The following is a 22,869-nucleotide window of genomic DNA, read 5'->3' on the forward strand; positions in this document are numbered from 1 at the left end:
CCACCCCTGTAACCTGTCTAGGTCTGATTGCAGCCTATTCCTCCCTTCTAGAGTGCCCACATCCCCCCACATCTTAGTGTCATCAGCAAATTTGCACAGGGTGCTTTTTACCCCCTCGTCCAAGTCACTGATTAAGATGTTGAATGGTGCAGGCCCAAGGACTGAGCCCTGTGGAACCCTACCTCCCACATCCCTCCAAGTCGAAAATTACCCATCCACTACCACTCTCTGGGTGCGGCCCTCCAGCCAGTTGGCGACCCAATTGATTGTGTGGGTGTCGACACCACAGTCCCCCAGTTTCTTAATGAGAACAGGATGAGAGACAGTGTTGAAGGCCTTCCAGAAGTCCAGGAAGACTATGTCCACTGCTACCCCTGAATGTAATGATTTGGTGATCTGGTCGTAGAAGGCCACCAGGTTGGTCTGACAGGACCTGCCGCTAATGAACCCGTGTTGGTTGCCCCTAAGCATGATCTCCCCTGCTGGCCCCTCGTGGATATGCGCCTATAGTTTCCTGGGTCCTCCTTCTTCCCCTTTTTGAAGAGGGGAACCGCGTTGGCCCTCTTCCAGTCCTCTGACACCACATCAGAGCACCACGAGTGCTTGTAAAGCCATGCCAGGGGTCCTGCAATGACCTTAGCCAATTCCGTCAGTACTTGAGGGTGGAGATCGTCCAGACCAGCTGACTTGAATACATCCAGTCCCTCCAGAAGTTCCCTAACTAGTTCCTCACTAATCCTTGGCCTAGGTGTGTCTCCCATGTGACAACTTTCCAAAATTGTTTCTGTTCCACACTAGCCCCGAACCTGATATTTTTGTAGTGAAGAGTGGGAAAGCATGCTCCAACTCAAAACAACAAATTGCTATAGGAGTTAAGCACTTGTAAACTTTGAGTATCAGTCCTGGTGATCAGTTCTGGATTGATTCTTGCCCTTACAAATAATTAAGAGAGATTCGTATCTTCTGTGTGAATTAAAGTTTTGGGTCCCAGATCTGTAAAGTCTGAAGAATTATTTTCTGTTTTGCAACATATGTGAAGAGATGTTTTGCATCTTTGGACATTATGAAATATGAGGGGGCAAACCATGTCAAAGCACTGTGTGGGAGGAAGGGAAGCACATGTTATCACAGAGAAAAAAATCTGGGAACCTCCAATTCCAAATCACATTTTAGAATTGACTTTAAAGCTGCTACAATAAGGAACTTGTTAACCAAGTCATTTAAATTACTAGCCTGTCTTCGGCCATGGCTCACACAGAATGCTTTAAGCATTTCTTACGTCACAGCATTTCATAATGCAGCATAAGGCCTGAAACATAAAGTTGAAAGGTTGATAACAGAGCTTAGTGACTCCCTCCACTGTGGGCTGGTGAGTTAAATCCTGCATATACACTTGAAGATTCAGATTCTACAGACCTGACACATCCTCTGGTCACACCTTCTCAGGGCCCCTGTCCTACCTTCTGTTACTCCCTTTCACATCCAGGTGCTAGGACCCTGCCATGCCTTGCCACTGCTGCCCGTGGGACACAGGAAGTGGCTTGACATATCGCCCCTGATATGGCATAGGCTACCATTTTCTAGTACTTTTTGAAGATCCAATGCGTAGGATAAAGTAGGAGTAGTAACAGAAGCTATCATCATCTATTCTTTGATTCCAAAGACAGCAGAGATAATAGCAGCTAGAACCAGGGTGGGGTAAGGTTGATTATCTAATCTGGGGCGGTCCAGCTTCTAAGCAGCCCCGGGCTACATGTCACATAAGCCACAAGTTTTGGCCTGCAGATGGATCTGAGTGCTGACCTGAACATCTCTGGATTAGGGTAACGATAATTTGAATAGCCTGGGGCCAGATGGTTCCCCTGCTGACTGTGCCAGGAAAACATATCTAGGATCTAATTATTTTGGGAGACTACTAAAATATTTGCCACAATGTCATACAATAATACATTCCACATTGGCTGCCCATACATGTGCTCGGGGATGGGGGTGGAGTGTTTTAATTAGAGCGGTTCCCAAACAGCAGCTCCAATTAAAATGGCCCACCATCATGTAAATAAAACCCCTGCTCATTTTAAAATGGCTGCGGAGCACTTCATCTAAAGGTCATCTATGAGCTCTAGATAAAGTGCCCCTGCAGCCATTTTAAAATGCACAGGGAATTAATACAAGTGATGGTGAGGTGACAATGGAGTATTCTAATTAAAATGTAAATGAGCACATCTATAGGCACCCAATATTTACAGCTTACTGTAATACACAGAAAAGTGACAGTTGCTACTTTTAATAATGAGGGCTTGAAAGGGGAAACCCATTCACCTAACAAGAAATCTCTGATCATAATCTACAATTTTCTCTTGTGAAAAAAATTGATCACAGCTACCAGAGACAGCCAACCATGACACTAAAAAATTAAATCTCTGACTCACCATATTCATATAGTACATTTAAAAAGTACCTACTTTTCAGTATTTGACATCCTGGCAGTGGTATTATGCTGATAGCTCCCCAAAAGCACATATCATATTTGGTTTGGATCCCTCTAATTTAGAAAAAATAAGATTTATCAGCACTTCAAGGATAGCCAAATGATTGATGTGTGCTTCAGCAAAAGAAGCAGAGCTACAGCCAATCTCATAAACAGACCCATCCCAGCCCTTGATTTATGGGGAAGGTCCTTGATCCTTCTTTCTACAGACATAGATTCCCATAAAATTTCACAAAATGTTTTCTCGAACGCCTTTTAATGTGGATAATTAATTATGACTGTATCCCTATACCTCACTAAGAAGCAAATCATTGACTTTTACTCATTCTTTCTGGATTTGATTGTGGGCAGCCTTGATGAGCAGCAACATAAGAAGGTACGGAAACAATGGAGCAACACTGGGCTGTCAAAGTGCACAAGGGGCTTAGTAACCAAAGAGTTCACGGATAACACAAAACAAATTGCAATTCATCTCACTATTACCCCACAAATTGCTTTACTTTTGCAGAAAATGTTGCTATAACAAATAATTGCGTTGGCTTTTCACTAAGCAAAATGGATCTGTTTATAATTAAAACAAAATGAATACCTTTTTCAAGCAAGTGTGATTTTTCAGGGACTACTCACTATAGGAGAATCTAGGGAGATCAGGACCTGTAGATCTCCCATCCTTCCTATTCAGGTTGGAACACAGAACTCCAAAGCCAAACTCTGTATTCCCTTTGTTTAAGGTTTCATTAATGAAGTTTCATACAAGTGTAGGTATTGCTCAGTCTTTACACTAAAAACATATATTGAGCTAAGCCATTTTGGCTCCCTGCATCTGCACCAAAATTGCATTGACTTCAGTCAATCCTGGCATAGATGCATCTGCATGAGATCATTACATGGTCCAAAGCAGCACAAATAAGCAGCTTTTAAATAAGCATGTTTTACCTGCAGGAGATAGTATAATGCTAATTCTAAAAGTAACTAAGAGCACAGCCAATTTCAGATAATTGAGAGCTACCCTAATTTGCTTAAACAGTGCAGTTTCTGATTGTAGCATTACACACAAGCAAGCAGCACATGGAAGAGCTAACTAACATCCTGTAAAAGAAGAACAGTGAACTTAAAGACAAATTAGAAATATTTTTGCTGCAATGTACATTCATATGCCTCTGCCATTGTTGCCACCAGCAGGTCAAAGAACAGGTGTAACCCTACCCTTAAAGATCTCTATGAGCTAGAAGTCTGCAACTTTAGTCACCTTACACATACGTTATAGCAGGAATAAGGAGCCAAAGGAGTCATGCAATTCCATAATGGTCTAATGCATTTTTTTGGCCTGGATTTTTTTTGTAGGAAAAAAAACAACAGTTGCAATTGATCAAAGTTGCAAAGAATTTAGTTTAGTTCATAATGCCCTTATATATTGTGAGGTGGTTTATTAGACTGTCAAGGTGTTATAACATTAAAATGATCACTGCAAAGTGAGACTACACTGCTCTATTCAGCACCCAAATGAGTTGAATGACCCTTGTTGCATGTTGGTTAAAAATCTGAATCTAGGTTTTGTTTCGTGAGAACAATTTACCAATGACTGTTTGATCATTAAAGTATCAATATTCAGGATGAAAGAACATTGTTACTTATTTAAAAATCACTTTACTTTTGAATAAATAACTTTTGCATCTCTCCATTATTTGCCTTTGCTGGAGAAACATTGTGAAAGCTGTTCTGGGCAATCTGTAAGGAAGTTGGAATAACAGTAAGTAGCTCTGTAGAGCATGGGTAAAAATGTCTTTAAAGTTAAAGAAGTAGTGTTGCAGCTGCCTCAGCATTTGATTGTACATTTTTTGCATTGTGTTTTATTAGGTATGGGTATCCATGCTGATATGATTTTAAATGAACAGTTATTGGTAGGTATGTTTATTCATTAGAGTTGTCATTAGAATTTGGTTATATAATGATAAACTAAATGTATCCATTCTTAATAGGAAAAATTAGCATTCATGTAGGTAATCAATATAAAAGATTAAATATTTGACCCTAATATTCTGATCTTTTTCTATAAGCCAAATTTTTATATTGTACTGTTAATGAAGATTTTCTACTTATGTGGTTGCATTATAGGGCAGTAGGTTTGCACATATGAGTTTAAAATTGTTTTTCTTTGTTCCCAACACAATTCAGTAAATGACGAAACTTGGAGTTATGTAAAATACTAATGAATGTATTACCTTTATTTTCCCTAAGTATTCTTTTTGCCAGTTTTATGTAACATATTTCAAATGTAACCTCTGTGTCAAGAAACTGCTGTCTTTCAACTGATTTTATTTCATGCTGTTCCTATGTTACCAGAACTTGGTACCTTTATGATCTACACAGGAATGAACTTCTAGACATCTTAAAATGACTACTTGTTTCTTAGTTTTTTCTTTAAAACATTGATGTGCTTGATACAGAAGTTGATTTTCTTAGTGAGCTTCACACGTGGACAAGTGTCACTGTTTGGGCAGAAAATACTGATAACCTAAGTCGACTTAATTAAAATGTGTTCACTCCCATTACATACAAAAAAAGAAATGAAAAAAAACTCCCAAGGAAACAGAGATCTTTATTGAATTTAAAAGATGGTGAGAGGCCAACTGCCCCAGAATAATTCTTCAGATCAGAACTATGTGCTGATTTGTTATGTTTACTCTGGTTTCTCTGAAGTATGTAGAATAAAAATACTTACAGAAAAGTTTCCTTTGTGTTAGACACAGTCAAAAGATTTATTTTCTTCAGGTCTTTAAACTGCAAGTGTCACAATAGTATTGTTTTTAGGGAATCATATGAAACCACTGATCTAATTATTAGCAGTGCTTCTATTATCCCAAGACAGACTTTTTGTTCCCAGGTAGGGACCGATTTATTTCATGCTGTGAAACAAAATTAATAATTAGCTAAAAGAAAAATAGCACAAATGGCAAAAATCATAACTTACAATTCCCCTCAGCTGTGATAATAGTCCAAAAGCTAACAAAAAGCCTTCAAAACAAAGCACAGAGCATAACTCTAGCACTGCTCACTATATCACTTAAATATGAAGATGATGATGAGAAATCAGAGCATGGAAAAGATGACGCTTTGCTTCCTTCAGCCTATCTGCTAGTATATTGACTTAAATAAAGGTAAATAGAAGGTAGAAAGTTTGGAGGTTCTCTTACCATCTGACAAATCAATTAGCCCAAGGTAGTGCAAAAGTTTCAGAGAGGAGCACACCACCACCACAATCCCCAAAGTCTGAAGCCCCTCCGACTCTCCTTCATTCCACATCCTTTAAGGCACCACACAGATACCACTGGCGTGCTAGGAAAACAACTGGCAGACATCTAAAGCTGGGAATTCATCTGTTTCAAGCTTTCCTTCCTGCTGCTCAGCTAAGTATTGCTCATTTTCTCTTTCTCTCCCTCCCTCACTCCCTCCCTTTCCCTGTGAATGTGTGCATTTCTCACCCTCTCCCCCTATTTCTATTTCTCCTTTCTCCCTCCCTCTCTCTCTCTCTCTCTCTCTCTCTCTCTCTCTCCCTCTCCCTTCATGCAAACAGTTTCTGCATTTAACACTAATCTATGGTTTTTGTTTCTGCCTCTCCAGGGCAGTTCTCCCAAGAGTTTACTCTGATCACGAACAATTTAACACTGCGGAGGTAACCTCAGTGATAGCTCATGTAATTATTTTTTTCTGTGTAACCAACAGTGAATTTCTCCATTTGTGCCTGTCTGTCTGCCTTGTATCACTGTCAACACAGATGCATTTTGCAAATGCTTTCTCTGCACCACACACAAACTAAAAAGAAAGTTTCAGGGGGAGGACATGTAAAGAAAACTTACCTGTCTCTCCCACTTCCCTTCATTCTTAATGTTGCCTTAGGGCATCCTAAGTATCACATGAACAGTTTGGATTATATTTAATACATTTAAATATATTTAATGTTTGTTTAATACCAGTCTCATCATAAATTACCATAGAAATATGTCTCTTCAGAATAACTATCAATTAAACCAAAAGCACATGTCAATCTGTTGCTAGCATCAATATGTTCTGATGTGGAACTGGGGGTGGGGGAGAGGTGAAGGCAAGGCATAACAGTGGTACTAGTGAACTCCCCTTTGATTCCTGGTCCAGCCAAACTTTAAAACCAACTGTTGGGCAGTGGCAGCAGCATTTCTATTTAGGCAGCAGTGAGGGAGGGAATCAACTGAATTTATGGCTTATTACAATCTACCTGATTCCTTATTAACTCTTCATTCCTCAGTTAACAACCCTCTCCACTTTTTAAAGGTGTTATATTCCACTAATTTAGCTATGCTTTTCTTTCTTATGTAGTTCTGCTGTCTGTTAGCTGCACTTAGGCAAAAAGCTTGTATTTCACAGCCTTGCAGACCCCTTTTACCTCTAGCTAAAACTCTTAGCTCAGGTGTGCAACTTACTTCCAGTGAAGCATTGGATGCACTGCCAAGATGCTCAAGAAGATTTTATTTTATGAATATACATTTCATTCTAATGAGTGCAGAACTAATAAGACAACATGTTGCCTAGTGTGTTTTTTAAAAATATGTAATGAATACATGTTCTAATGAAGTTATATTTGTTTTTCCTTTGATCTTAAACTGAATAATATAGCCCAGGCCCTGCAATATTAGTAAAGTTTTCTGTTTCTTTTTAACATGACAAAAATGCGCTGTGTTATATGTGATGGCACAGCACACCATCTGGACCCCACTTTTAAAAAATCCTAGATCCATCCATGTGTATATGGACCAAAGTACCAGATGGGTACACAATGTACTTACCCTAGGTGCAAAATACAACTAGATATCAGGGACCCAACCTCTGGCTTCAAGAGGGCAATTGTCTTTATCTTGTTTACAGGCCTAATATCACAGGATAACAATTCATTATTGCAGTGTTTCTCTGAGAATTTTTTTCCCCAAAAGCCAGTATCACTCCCCTTTTATTCAGTAGGAGGGTGGGTGAGTAAATTGTGCCTGGGCCATTACCACTGTCCCTGGTTGAACCAGGGGCTAGGGGCTCCAGAGCCACCCCTGCCCTGCTCCAGCTAGACTGGCTGTGGAGCCAGGGTGACCTATTGACACCAGTGGCAGCAGTTGGGTTCCCTTCTCTTGCACCGGATCCCAGGCCAGCAGGAAACACCAAGGGACTGGGCAGGAGCAGCTCTGGAGCTCCCCTCCTGCCCCTACCTCTGGGACAGCCAGAGACAGCAGCAGCAGGTAGGAGGGAGTGTGCAGCTGAACATGGAGGGGAAGGGCAGATTCTTGCTTGCTGTGGAGGCTTGAAAAGAGTCTACATCTGCTGTTTTTGAAGCATGGTCAACTGGGAGGGGTACATATTTGTGTCACTGTGCCCCACTTGGACCTGGCCCTGGATATACAGGGGGGCTTGACCCCTGCCCCTTGCCATCTGTCAACCCCCCACCACAAACCTCTCTCATGACTGTCCCTCCCCACCACTTCTTCCCCATGAACAACCTCTAGTCTCCCTTCTCTCCCTCCCCCCCTGCAGCCTCTGGCCCCCACCCCTCCTCTTCACTTACACTTGCTCCAGCTCTGGCAGGCTCCACCCCTACGTATGTGTTTACTTCTGTCCCATCCCAGCCCCATAACAACAGGAGCAGTGCCAGCTCTGGGGCCCGCTCAAACCTGCTACCACCATCACTACGGGGTGGGGCTGGGGCCGAAGCAAATACATGCTCCATTCCCCAGGCTGGAATGTGAATGGCGCCTGCCAGACCCAGAGTAAGGGTAAGCAGAAGGGGTTGGGGCCCGAGTCTGTGTGGGACTAGTGGGCCCAACGCTGTAGGGGAGTTGCGGGGGGCAGCAAAGATAGTGGGAGGGCAGCTAGTAGCTGTGGCTCTGACCTTGACCCTGGGTTGGGGCTGGTGCCAGAGCTATAGCAGACATCTACTGTCCTACTTTCTCATGCTCGATTTCAAGATAAGGGGCTCCTCACCCCATGTTAAATGGGGGAAAAAACTTCACCTTGGATTTAAGTAAAAATGGCATTTCAATTAAACATCCAAGTGAAAACAGAACAAAAACTGGTTTATCTTTAATCACTATACTTATTGACACAAATAAAACTTCTAACTTTCTTCCCCCACCTTCTTAAATTGCAGAGAAGAAGAAAAAGAGGTGGTCTTTCCTTTTTTTTTCTACTGGAAACACAGGCAGGCAGTTCAAGAATTAGTAGGTGTATTTGGAGCTCTAGGTCCTACTTTCAGCTCTGATAATGACTTTATTCTTGATCATGTAACTATCTGCATTAGTTTTCCATTAGTAGCAAGGGGATAAAAATAGTCACTACTGGCACCTTACTGAGTTGGGACTCTGAAGTAATTAATATGTTTAAAGCACTTCAAGTTTCTAAGAAAGAAGCCAGATTGGAAATGTGAAGTACTGTTAAGTATTGAAGCTACCCAAGCTATTAGTTATGAACAATATATTGACTGAATTTGATCTTGTTTCTCTATATAGATGGGTCATGAAACTACTGTGATTTCTGAAAATTAATGATCTATAACTGTTCAGTCTCTCTCTCCCTTTGTCTTCCTCCAGTGAATACAGAATGAGGCCCAATCTGATTTAAGAATATATTTAAACTAAAGGGTTTAATTCACTATTGGTAGCATCAGTCCCATTACGCGTTCAATATCTGGTTTGTGTTATTGGTTATTATATCCCATGTTATGAAGCTATTTCTTGAATAGATGACCTTGGCTTTTTTTAAACTTCTTAATTAAAGTTACTAAAACTTGCAGGTCTCAGACACAGACCTAGGAATTTCTACTGAATCAAAACATTTATCTTGTCCTGTATGGTTTTCTACAAAAAAATAATACTTTATTTGGCTACAAGTGGAGCACATTTTAAAATAGCAGGTTACTTTCTATTTGAGGAAGAGAGGAAGATGTTGGGTAGATTTATTACCTGTCTAGTGGACTTTGCACTCCCTTTTCTCTTGTCACATTCCCACCAAGTAATTGAGTGTTGTTTGGGTACAACAGTCAAGAATGTGAATGTGTTTACCTGCTCACAGATGCACTAGATTACACACAACTATAGTTATTCACATAAGTGACTTGCATTAGCACAAGGAAAGATGCATCTCACTCATATTCACAGAACTAATCTTCCAACTTTAACAGAAAAGTGAAGAGAAGATTATGAATAGTGCCAGTTTGAACTGTACTAGGTTTAGCTAACATGATCTTGAATCAATATGTTCTGTGCTGTGGTCATGAGAGCTCATATGCATTGGTGGAACTGAAACGTACATGATCTATAAAACCTATTTTAAAAAATAATCATTTTAATATGGTACATTTATAGTAAAAAGGTATTGAACAAAACTGACCAAGACTTTTTCCACAGAAAAGATAACTATTCCTATTAATAAATAAATGAAAATTCTAGCCTCTTCAAGGACAAAAGGGCCAAAAAAGGTAAACATTTTTGTTTAAATTATTCCTTACAATTTATTCACACCCATAATTACAGAGAAAAGTTTGAAATTGTGATCCTAGTATAATGTAAGAACTCAAAATAAAATGTACTTCAATAAAAATGATCCAAAATATATTGTTTCTCAAGATTTCTAAATCTATTTTATGGGTTTTAGGGCCTTGATTCACAGTTTATGAATTTTTGGGGTTTGCCAATCCTGGATTCCCTCAGAAAGTTTCCTCCAGGTAACACTGCTGGGGGTGGGGAGGGAGGAAGGAACATAATTTCCCCCTCTTCTCCCATAACCCCAGAGGTCTGGCTCATCTGGGGTCATGGGTGGATCCAGAATTTTGGAACTGGAGGTGCCAGATCAGCAACATGTGCTGTGGGGGTAGCTGCCCTGGCTCCCCCTGCCCTCCCACTCCTCTTCACCCCCCAGACATGAGGGCAGGTAGATTGTCCCATGGGAGCAGCAGCAAAGAATTAAGTCCTTCAAGCAGATAAAAATCTTTCCTCCCTAATCCCTTCCCTTCCACACTCTATTGCATGTTACTTCCCCTCCTCTCCCATTCAGTCCCTCACTTGCCTGCTGCTGCTGCTGCTGCCCACAGATGACCTGTAAGCAAGTGTGGGGGGCTGCAGAGCTGTTTCTGTCCTGTGACAGCAGGTTGCACATAAAGCCAGGCCTGGCTAGCCACTGCCTCGGCAGTGGCAGTGGCAGTGGCAGTCACAGGTTCCCTTCCCCAGTCTGCTGCTGGGCTGTCAAGGAACATTGGTTGAACTAGGCAAGGAGGAGTGACCCACCAGCAAGGTTCTCTCTAAGGTGTGCATGTGTGTAGCCACGCACAGCTAAAAGTGTGGCTACGAATGACAGGGGAGGGAATGTACTGAGCTTGGAGGGGAAAAGAGGGGAGAAATATTACATGCCTTGGGGACTTACAGTCCCTGGCTGCTGTTCCTGGTGTGGTGGACTGAAAGAGAGTGCATCCTTGCTACTGTACCCCACTTGGATCCACCCATCTGGAGGGCGCTCATCCTCCGGACAATCTAAATTTGAGACCCCTATCTGTTTCAGTGCATTAGCTCCATGTTCCTCCTACCATCCTTGATTGTATTTCTCCACACTGTCATTCTGCTTAAGATTCACACGCTTACCACTGCCCTGAAACCCCCAAAGTAAGGTTTCACAGTGCTGAGGGACTCAGCACAATTTAGTGTTATCCCAAGATGAGTTCGCTTTTTATTGGATTCACAGCTGATTGTCAGGTGAGATTCACATCTCCAGGTATACTTGATCAAGCAGTTGGCTTCAGTTCTTACTGTAATGTCAAAAACTCATGAGATACTTTCATTGTGGGATTTAAACAAGATGAAGTGATGCTCAGGTAGGTTCTCTAGAAAAAAGTTGCATGGAAATAGATTAGCTCAAATTCCAAGAAGCTGCAAAAATATTGATCAGGAATGTATAACTCACTTACAAATATGGATTGTATTTGTTACTCAGGGGGAAAAAACCCTCCAAACTTTGAGAAAGTTGCATTTCAAATTTTTAGGGCTCTCTGGCATATTATGTAAACGCTGTCTTTTTTTGCAATGTTACAGGCACTTTGAGTTGCAGAAAATGTCAATATTTCACAATCTTGAATAAGCAGGCCAGTCAGGCTTCCTTATTTTTGAATAATTAACATAAGCAAAAGGATTTGTAAGCTATTTATCCAAAGCCAAATAAGTTAAATAAGGAAATAAGTATGATGGCAGAGCAGAGATCAGAATATAAAATAAGTTCCAGTCTTGTGTTTAAACCACCAGCCAATTCTTCCTATAGAATGCCATTCAAAAATATAAAGTTATTTTTAATCATATACAAGAGTTTTAAACTTCCTGATGAACAAATAGAAAAAATTGTACATTTGTTAACAGTTGTAACTACAAGACAAAGCAAAGGAAACCTTCTCACAAAATACTAGATCTCATGACAAACTTTTGCATGCTGGTGCCTTCTATATAATACTTCTTGTAGGCAGCAAACATTCAGAATGTTACAATTAGTTATAATAAAGGTTTACATTGTGTGCATGCCATGTATACCTTTTGCAAACATTCAATATATACATATAAAGCTCAATCAAAATGATAAATAACAAAAAAGGACTTTGTGGGAACAAAGGAACTGCTATCAGGGATCATGGGTATGGTCTGCTTAGTTCTGAATCCTTTCTGGGGTATCCACCACATTGTGCTTTTAAGACCACGGTGTTTGGGCACTTGACAGCAAAATGAGGGATATCCTCAGAACAGCTTCACAATTCCCTTTTTGTGTTTTCTTCATGTCAGTGGGAGCGGGAAGGAAGGCAAAGCTAGGACTATTTCTCCCTGGATGCACTGGGGGCATGGTGTAGTCATACCTTATGTCTAACCATTAAGTAATGAGGCAGTTGCTCCAATATAGGGTAGACCCACAAAAATCCTTACCTATAAGAACTATCAATTGATTTACAATCTAAAGAATGGTGCTTATGTTTTTTTTTTATATCTTTTGGCAATGGGTTTCTCAGGGTAATCATTAGCTGTGGAAAAAAGAATTTCTGTTATCAGCTTGATTGAGTGTTCCTTAATTCTTGAATTATAACACAAGATAAATAGGGGCATCTGATTCATGTTTTGTGTAAAATTCATTATCTCATATAAAGACATGTCCCCCTTTACTACTTTCTGTTCCAAACTGAAAGTGCGAATTATTTCAGTTTCTTCATATGGAAATTTTGTTAGCACACTAATCATTTTCATTAGCCAGTGCTGAAGCCTCCCTGTTCCAGCTGTATTTTTTTGAGAGGAGGTAATGAGATTATTCACAAAATAACTAGTAAGCATAAAACCTCAGTTTATTTAACACTAAAAATATTAAAATATTATCTTCCATGCATTTTTATCCATCATAATTTTTCATTTTCTATTCTTGCTGTGCCCAAAGCAGAGGTTTTCACTAAGCTGGCCAAAATGATATCCAAGTCTTTTTCATGAGTGATTTGGCTAATCTAAAAACCATATATTAATAATTTAAATTTTTCCTTTAATATGTATTATCTTCCATTTGCCAAGAATGTATTCCATTTGCCTTCTTTCTGTCCATTCATCAAGGTCTGTTAGGTCCCTTTGGGTTTTCGCAGTCCTCTCTTATCCTCAGCTATCAGAAATAATCTTAACCAAGATCCCAGGGGTGTGGGATCTGCATGTCGGATGACAGCTGGCTGCCATTGCTGCCCAAGGCCCGCAGCAGCAGCAATCTTCCCGGCGCTGGGTGAGGGCTGCACCAGCCCCAGGCGGCAGCGGAAGCCTCCTCTCATCTGGTGTGCAGATCCAGGGGCCTGCACCCCTGGGATGAGTCTGGCACAGCCCTGAAGCCCTCCTGGGGTTGTGGGCCCCCAGATTTGTGTGCCAGATGAGAGAAGGCTGCCACTGCCTGCAAGTGTCTCGATCTTTACTTTGAACATTTTGAGGCACAGTTTCCCAGAAACCCCTGCATCTATCTCTTTGAAATACAGCAGGATTCATGCTCTCAGAAGGGGCTACCATCTCTGCAATTTTCATCCAAATCAGGCAAGAAATGACAAAGTTCTAGGGATTTTAATGATTCCCCATTATAGCCTATGACTAAAACATTGAAATGCGTTGAACCAGTGAAACAGTTTCAAGAAAATGAAATGGAACAGTGCTTTGAAACAAAATGAAATGAAACGACGAAATGAAACACAGTCCCTTTGAAACGGCAAAATGGAAGTTGAAATGAAATGGTGCTGTTTCACACAGCCCTAGTAGTCAAGGCTCTGCACTTGCTTAGATTGGAAATAGACCACACTACCATTAACAGTCCTGAGTTGAGTTATGAACAACTATGCAGGGAAAGCAAGAGAATTTACTTCTTGTCTCGCCTGCAAGGCTTCTCTGAGGATAGCTATAATCAGACTGTTAGCCTTTCTGTACCCCTTCAACTGTAAAATGCAACTATTAATACTTAGCTGACCTTGGGCGAAAAGTCCTGGAAGTTCAAAATACCATTATTGACCTGCCCAAGGCTACATTTCTAGTTAGAATGAGTCTGGAATAAAAGTCTCAGTAAAACTCCTTGAAGCACTAAGTAAGGCTGAATTTGAGTTTCAGTGGGCGCATCTACACAAGATGCTTTACTGTGCAGTAGACTAACCTATTGCATAGTAATGCATCACCGTCTACATGTCTGTGGCATTTACTATACAGTAAACTAGTCTGCTGTGCAGTTAGCTAGTATCCATAAATACAGGTACTAAATTGAGTTGCAGTACTTACTGCACGGTAGCACTCATGTAGATGCAGCCACACCAGCACAGGTCAGCAGTTCTCCGCCCCCACCCGATGCTGTGTAGCTCCCCACAAGAGTCAGGAGCCAAGCAGCACTGGGACTGGGGACCTGTCTGCTTCCCCATTCAGCTGGGGGCTTACCAGCAGCTGTCCCACTTCTGGGACAGCTTCTAGACAGCTCCCAGCTGGGCAGTGACTTCCCTGAATAGCTGGGGGCTGGCTGGGACCTGTCCCACTCCTGGGGCAGCTACTAGCATGCCTCCAACTGGACAAAGATTCCTCACCCAGCCAGGGGCTTGCTGGCAGCTGCCCCAGGAGTGGGAGAGCACCTGGTGAGCCCCCTACTGGGAAGGGAAGGCTTGCTGGGCACAGGGCTCACTGGCAGCAGTGTGTCCTGGTGTGCATGAGGCTAGGAGAGTTCTGCTGGCTGTGGCAGCAGCTATCTCCCTGCCCATGCACATCAGGACCCCTCTTGATGTGCACAGGGTCACAAGATAGCTGCTGCTGCAGCTAGCAGAGCTCTCCTGGCTCTGTGTGCATTGGGACCACTCCATGTGCCCCCCTGCCAGCCCCTGAGCTAGCACCCCAGGGGAGCCTGGAGCTCCCCCCAGCTGCTGCAAGGGGGCAGAGAAGGGTAGAAGAAGCCCTATACCAGGGTGCTTCTGTTAGGAGCAGATTTACTGCCAACAGGGTGCATGTATAGACATACTCTTGGGGAAGGCTTGTAAGTCTATATTGCATTAATGGTATGGGTAGAAGAAGCCAGTAGGCCTGTGCAACTAGGGAAGTATTTCATTTGGATTTGGCTGATTCAAAGGACAGTGATTTGATTCAGTGATTTGAATCACTGTCCCCATTCGATATGGCCAAATCAGAGATTAGGCACTGATTTGGCGCAGATTTGAAGATTCAGATGGGCCAGGGAGGGGCAGGCATAGCCTGGCAGCTGCAGGTTCTCCTGTGGCTCCTCTGGCTGTGCCTGCCTCTCCTTAGGTGGGGGGAGTTGCGGGAGAAGCCCCTATGGCTGCCCTGCCCAGCACCATCCCCCATCTAGGCCCAGCCTCCCGGCACTTTAAAAAAAATAAAAGTCCTGCACTCACCGGCTTCAGCAGCAGGGATCAGGGCCTCTAGGAGCTCATACAGTGTGGGGCAGTGCGGGGTAGTGGGGATCACCCCACCTGCCTGGCACCCATGCTGCAGTTGCTCCATGGCATGGGTGCAGTGCAATCTGGCAGGGAGCTGCATGCTGTCTGGGAGCTGGAGCTACATGCTGCCAGGTCCCAACTGACTGCTGGAGTTTCCCTAGCTCCCAAATAGCATGCAGCACCCTGATGAGCCAAGCTGCACCCATGTGATGTGACAGCTGCCACGTGCGTGCTAAGTGGGTGGGCTATCCTTGTTGCCCCCCACTGCCCCACACTGCATGGGGGGGCTCTGCCACAAGCCCCCAGAAGCCCTGATCACCACTGTCAGATCCGGTGAGTGTAAGGCTTTTTTTTTTTAAAGTAGGAGAGCCATGGGAGAAGCTCCCATCGCTTCCCTGTCCAGCCACATCCCTCACCCAGCCCACCCAGTGTGGGGGGTGAGATGGAGGAGTGGCTCACTCTGGGCAGCAGCAGAGCATAGCCCCTGCTCCCAGTGCTGCAGCACCCACAACAGCGCTGGGAGTGGGAGCTCTATCCTGGCATTGCTTGCCAGCTGGAGGGGTGTGGGATGTAGGCACTGGAGTGCTGGGAGTGGGGGCTATGCCCTGCTGTGGCTTGCCTCCTTTTACCCAGAGTGAGGCATACCTGCATCCCACCCCTCCTGCCTCAGCTGGGCAAGCAGCAGCAGGGCAGAGTCCCCATTCCCAGAACTGCCACGCCCGCATCCCACACCCCTCCACCCACCTCCCTGAGTAATGCGCTCCCCAGCCTGGCTGGGCAGCTTGTCCCAGCCCCAATCCCCCCCTCCCAACCCCAACAGACTGTGTCAGCTGCCCATTTAGTCTATGGCCGAATCTCTGAAGTGGCTGAATCTTTTCCAAATCGATTCAGATGCTTTGAATTGATTCAGAGCTTTTAACTGGTCTCCCAATTCAATTCAGATACAGGGATTTGGTACCCAAATTGGGCCAAATCTCCTCCAAATCGAATCGGTTACCGAAGCTTTGCACAGCCCTAACACCCAGTATACATCAGGGCTGCTTATAGCATTTCAGTGGTAATATCTCTTAGATATTGTTTAGGGAACTGCCATATTTTCTTACATACCATATGCACTTTCTCCCCCAAAATTAACCCCTCTCAACTCAGGGCATGTGTCTTAAGCAAGGATGCTGGCTTTTGACTGGAATAGAAGCACTATACATTGATTCCTGCAGCAGCATTTGTTTTACTAGTCAGGGTAGCCAACTGATGGAGTCAACTGCCTTAATAGAGCATTGTTCTTTGTTCTACAGGTATCAGAATTGTTTCTCTTTTTTTAATGGTCTTGATGTGCCACTACTCAAGGTAACTTTTCCTAGGGTATTTTTTCTGTATACTAGCTGCTCCTCATCTCTCTGGGCATTTTTACATGTGCTCTAGGGGCTGGGGGCCTTTAATTAGAGCTTTAGTTAAAGTGCCCCCACTGCCATTTGAAGCATGGGGACACTGATACATGAGACATGGAGCCTACTTAGGTTAGATATCAGGAGGCGCTACTTCACGGTCAGGGCGGCTAGGGTCTGGAACCAACTTCCAAGTGAAGTGGTGCTGGCTCCTACCCTGGGGGGTTTTAAGAGGAGGTTAGATGAACACCTTGCTGGGGTCGTTTGACCCCAGTACTCTTTCCTGCCATGGCAGGGGGTCGGACTAGATGATCTGCTCAGGTCCCTTCCAACCCTAGAAACTATGAAACTATGCTAATTAGCAGGCTCCAGCAGACTCAATTAATCAAGTCTGCTCCAAAGCACTGGAATTATGTCTCCCTCCATGTCTACAGGCACACTCTTCTTCTGTTTCACAACACTGGAGATTCTTGGCTTTTTTGAAAATCCATAGCTCCACCCATGAAGACTAATTTTCAACAGCAGCTAGGGTTTCAGATTAAAGTTAAGAAAAAGGAGGGTGAAAAAATTTGATATTCACTTCTCTGAGGACATTTTACTGTGTGTAAATGCAGGATAGCAGAGTGTAAAGTGTTGAGTCCAAAGTGAAGCAAAACACTGATACTGTAAGGTGGACAAAATGACTAAATGTTAACCCAAACTCTTGCCCCACAATTTTCCAGGCTCATGCTACTTGAAAATACCAAGCTTCCTTTCATTTTTCTCCTCTCTTATCTCTTTTTTCCCCTTTATTCACTTCCAGTTCCTAATCCACAGACTGTCTGTATTTTTGTTGATATTTTCTGTAACAAACCCTCTTATTACAACAGCTCAGTTGCAATAACATTTCATTTCAGTTGCTGTCCCATTACCATATGTTCCTTAATTTCTCTGAAAATTAAACATGGGGCACCTCACTACACTATATTCACTCCTTTGGCACAGACACAGGAAAAAGAAGTAACATGCTTATTAATCAGCTCCCTGGAAAGTGACATATCTAACAGTTCACTGAAGACATCGTTAACACTTAAAGGACTGATGTGATGACGCGATTCACCTTTGAGAAAGCCATGTACACCATATCAGTTGTGAGGCACTATGTTAGAGTATTCCAAGGCCATAGAAAGCATTCATATCTCTTGAGGCTACATCAAAGGCAATACATAGAATTTAAGATATGTCATTGAAATAATGTATTTCAAATTCTAGGTTACATGCTAATAATAAAATGCAACTAAGCTTCCTTAGACCCTTCCCAATACTCATTAGTTTCATTGGTGTCTCTTGATCTAGAAAGCACAGTTTGAGGAAACAGTGCAGCTGTTACTCAACATGTGGTATATTAACTATCAAGGCACATCAGCTTTCACTTGCTGGCAGCAAACCTTTTCGCATCTTTTAAAAAGTGGTGCAAATGCGTAACGATTAATAGTCTTCTGAAAAGTCTCATGTTCATTATCACCATCATGAGCATAATTCAATAAATTTTGAAGCTATGAAAACATAACTCAGTAAAAAGAGGTCTTAGAGCAGGTGATGCACTGCTAAGCATGACTTATAAAGTGCAAATGGAAATGGTGACATCACTGAGTTTTACCCTCAGGCAAAATGCACAATATGAGAAAAATACTCTAGGGATGAGATAACAGTAGCAACTTGACTTGCAGGTTGAGGTACTTAGCCTTCACCAATCATCCGAAATATCTCATGAGACAGCTACAGAGAAGACAGCTGGTGCCACAAGAAATGGGAGGTCATATCTCCTTTCACTTAAGGAACAGCAAACACAATCCATCTCTATCCTCTGGTGGGTTCAGCTTTGCAGTGACTTCTTTAAGCTGCTGTCTACTGCTTCCATTTGTGCTTATCGGAACATCATGATCAAATGATTGTTCTTCCCTGGTGGAAATTCCAATAAGAAATGTTCAGCTGGTTCCTGTGATAGTTACGGTTTAGAGTCATGCCGATGCTCCAGCAGATGGAATACTGAAGGAGGGTACATTTTCCCCATGTGTGGGATGAATGTATATCTCCACCTATGAACAAAGCTTTTTCAAGCCCAAGTCACTCCCCACACACCTGTTCATCCTACATTTTTTCTCCTTCTTTCTCCATGCTCTTTAATCCCTTCCTTCACATTTTGTACCACTTTCTCTCCATCATTTGCTCTCTTTTCAACTTTGCCATTCCCTCTCTCCTACTTTCTGTCCCCACCTCATCCATTCTTTCCAAGTTTAATTGTTAAGTGTTCAAAAGTAGGGGCAGAGAGTAAATACAATCTGACAGTCATCCCAGAAGCAATGCAAGCTGTGCTCTTTGGAAGAGTAATCTTTGCTGCATGAATTCTGCTTCATGATGGTTGTCTGAAATTCTTTACTTATGTACAAAGGGGGCAGCTCAAAGAACACCAGGGCCAGGTTCTCCTCTGCTGCCTTACCAAAGGAGCAGCTCCCTTTTGTTCAGCCTCCTGATGGGACTGGGTCTGAAATTATCCACCATCTTCCATAGGCTTCAAATTTCAGAAGGACAAAATGTTATACACAAAAGCAAATTTTAGGAAATTGAAAATATTATCCTACTGCTTTGAGATGCACACATTAGGAAAGCCATAGTAAAATTCTGTTTGTAGTTTTCAAGATACCAGAAATTTAGAAGTATGCAATTCTGAGATATTCAATAGGGCCTAAGGGAAGCTCGTAGTCAAATACTATTGGATTTCCTTGAGCTGGACCCATAACTCATTTAAACTCTTGAAAATCCAAGCTTCTGTGCAATAGACTCTAATGTAATGTAATATAATAACACAATCTTCCATCTCCCTTCCAGATACCTAAATGTCTACAAAGTATCCCCTTTAAAGTGTTCAGAAGCGTGTGCTTTTAAGAACTGATGCTTAAGACAGTAGTTTTTATCTGATAGCAGAACTCTGTAGTCCACAAGAAAGAGAATTTCTTTTCTTTCACCAGGAACACGGCAGCTTGCTGATTCTGGGCAAACCTAGCATTAAAATAATTGGAACTAGGACCGCACAGTTTGGAAGTGTTTCATGTGCTATAGTTCTTAGGTCAATAGGAGTCAATAGGAGTTTTATTACTGAATTCAACGGGAGTGGCTGCCAGGCAATAGTGAGGAGAGGGTTAGTAGAGCTAAACTCCTGATTCCTCAAATTCATAAACTCACCATAGAAAATCTCACACACTTAGAAGCAAGACCTTTCTTCCCAAATCCACAGGCTGTTCATGTCCCTTGCGAGAGACTGTAGAGTGTGGAATTTTATCTTGAGAACTGCTATAAGTTACAGCTTGTTAAATGACTGATGAGTCTCAGGAGGATTTTTCAGGTTTAACGTTGCCTTGTTCATCATTATTGTTAACCGAAAATCATGCAGCTGTTTAGAAATATACATGAGACAAATCCATTGGGTTAATCAATGACATTCGATTTCTACATTACATTTAAATTTAAGCTGAGTTGTTGTCATCAAGAGAGAATTAGCCTCACACCAGGACACTGTCTTTGGCACGCCCCAATGTTGGCCCATTTTGATTTACTTTTAAAGTGTGAATTACAATGAAAGCTCTCAATACTACTCAGCATTCCTGTTTAAAGTTACTTTCCCCCAGACTTATAGTGGAATACAAGAAGTTTGGGAAACACTAAACATTATTCTTGTTCAATACAAAATACTCTTCTTATGTGTACATAATTACCACTACAGATAGGAATTATAAAAAATTATTTCATGTTAGAGATACTGCTTTGCATATTTTTCTTTAGTAACAAGCTCCTATATTATAGTTAGGCATTCAAAACAATATAATATATATACCATATTTACTTAAGTAGAAGATGAATTTTTCTTCCCATTTAATCAGGAGACTGCTGCGGCTCTGGGGGCTGCTGGAACCAGAGCCAGAGCTGCAGCTGTCTCCGACCTCTCCCCTCCCTACCACTGCCTCTGCATACCCTGCCACCCATCTCTTACAGCCCCTTACCCCTCTGCACCACTTCTTCCTCTCTTTCTTGATGTGTCAGACTCCTCCTTACCTTTGTCCAGCTCTGGCAGGCTATGTCCTCACTGCAGCCTGGAGCTCAGAGAACATGGTACAGCCCAGGCCCATAGCAGCAGTGCTGGCTCTGCAACAGGATTGGGCTGGAACCATGCTCTGTGTCCCAAGTTGCTGCAGGGATGGAGCCTATTGGCATTGAGCAAAGGTAAGGGACACAATGGAGGGGCAGACTGGGGTGGGGACATGGGAGGAAGGTAAGGCAGCGACCCAATGTTGTGGGTAGCAGAAGCCGATCACCAAGCCAAGGGCGTGTGTGGGGGTGCACTCCCTGGCAGACCTAGAAGTACTTCCAGTCCACTTTCAGGTTTGCTGCCGAGCATGTGGGACCCCCCGGTGCTCCTGTGGGACACTTCATCCACCCCACCATCATAGCAATCACGAGCCATGCCTGCAACCTCAAGGTATGTAGAAAAAGCTTTTAAAGCTGTGTCTATGTCCGAATCCCCCTTCAGATCTAGATTTGGCCAAATCAAATCAGGGACACTGATCTGAATCAACGAATTGAATCACTGTCCCTGATTCGGGCCAAATTTGAAGCCAAATTGAATAGGTCCTGTTTCTCACGTGCCTAATATGTGTGTGTGTGTGTGTGTGTGTGTGTGTGTAGGTATACAACTTCATTTTATTAATTAATAAACCTGTATATTAAATGTATATTAATTTTATTAATTAATAATCTGCATATAAATAATCACTTATTCAATGGTACAAGACTATATCATAGATTTAACTTGTAACTCCTATAGAGCTTCAACCCACACAGGTAAGTAATGGATCTGGAACAGATAAGTATAGGTAATCACAGGTAAATACAGCATATCAACAGAGATGAACACAATTAACTATTTACAGTCCATGAAAGAACATGTATGCAATGGAAATCAAAGATAAGAATACACTTGTACTCATATAATAGTGAAACCTCAAATGACAGGGGTAGCAGTGGACATAGTCCTCCTGGACTTTTGGAAGGCCTTCGACACCATCTCTCACCCTGTTCTCATTAAGAAACTGGGGGACTGTGGTGTTGACACCCACACAGTCAATTGGGTCACCAACTGGCTGGAGGGCCGCACCCAGAGAGTGGTAGTGGATGAATGAGATAGATGACTTAAATAATTTTTAGCAGTCTTGTTTTTTATTTGAAGAAATAGGAGGGAGGAAGAGAAAGATCCTCTTCCTTTGAAGAGGAAAAAGATGTCTCCATTAGTGAAAAATTTTAAATACTGAACTAATGACTCCTTTCTAACAACTTACAGCCTGTCCTATACTCCCTGGCAATATATATATAATTTGCACATGGAATAAGGGTCAAAATGGCTTCATTTTATGTATTTTTTATCATCTACTATGCATTATTTAAACTGATAGACTATATTATCTCATTGTATGTAATTACTGCATGTAATTATTGTATTTTACATAATTTATTGTTTATTTTGTGGTACTGCTTTAGCAAAAGCTGTAAATTACTATTACTAAAAAAGGCAGTTTTCAAAATTGCTACATTCAGCCTCTGAGAGGGGGAGAGAGAGTAAAATGAAAAAAAGAAGCTAAAAACAAAATGCAGGTCAGTTTCCACATGACAGAAAGGTGACAGCATGGTCCTCTTGAAAAAGAAGAAAGAGGCACACAAACAATGGACGCTTGGGACAGTTCCTGAGGAGGACTATATAACAATGGCCTACACTTGTAGGGAGCAGATTAGAAAGGCTAAGGCAGTGATTGAATTTAAACTAGCAACAGAAATCAAGGACAATAAGAAGTCCTTCTTTAGATATGTAGGGAACAGGGCAAAAACAAATGGAAATGTGGGGCCACTGCTTAACAACTTAGGACAGCTGGTTACTGACACTCAGGAGAAAACTGAACTCCTAAATGACTGTTTTGCTTTGGCATTTCACCAGACTAAGG

General features: G+C 42.3%; 1 protein-coding gene across 3 annotated transcripts in view; it reads right to left on the minus strand.

The window, feature by feature from the left end:
- Positions 1-22,869, minus strand: part of KCNIP1 (potassium voltage-gated channel interacting protein 1) — a 646,400-nt gene that overhangs the window by 113,346 nt on the left and 510,185 nt on the right. The window contains exons 1-2 of one of the 3 annotated variants that reach the window (XM_019534848.1): positions 5,683-5,774; positions 5,211-5,394 (exon numbers count right to left, since the gene is read on the minus strand). The exons of 1 other annotated variant lie outside the window; for it this stretch is intronic. Coding sequence is in view for 1 of the 2 variants with exons in the window: in XM_019534846.1 (XP_019390391.1) it covers positions 5,683-5,791 (109 nt within the window). In the remaining variant the exon portion in view is untranslated. Of the gene's footprint in view, positions 1-5,210; positions 5,395-5,682; positions 5,952-22,869 lie in introns of those variants that run through there. One more of the 3 variants, XM_019534846.1, reaches the window with a different exon arrangement.

This window comes from Crocodylus porosus, unplaced genomic scaffold (assembly GCF_001723895.1).
Source record: "Crocodylus porosus isolate Cpor-Errol unplaced genomic scaffold, CroPor_comp1, whole genome shotgun sequence".
Classification (NCBI taxonomy): Eukaryota; Metazoa; Chordata; order Crocodylia; family Crocodylidae; genus Crocodylus; species Crocodylus porosus.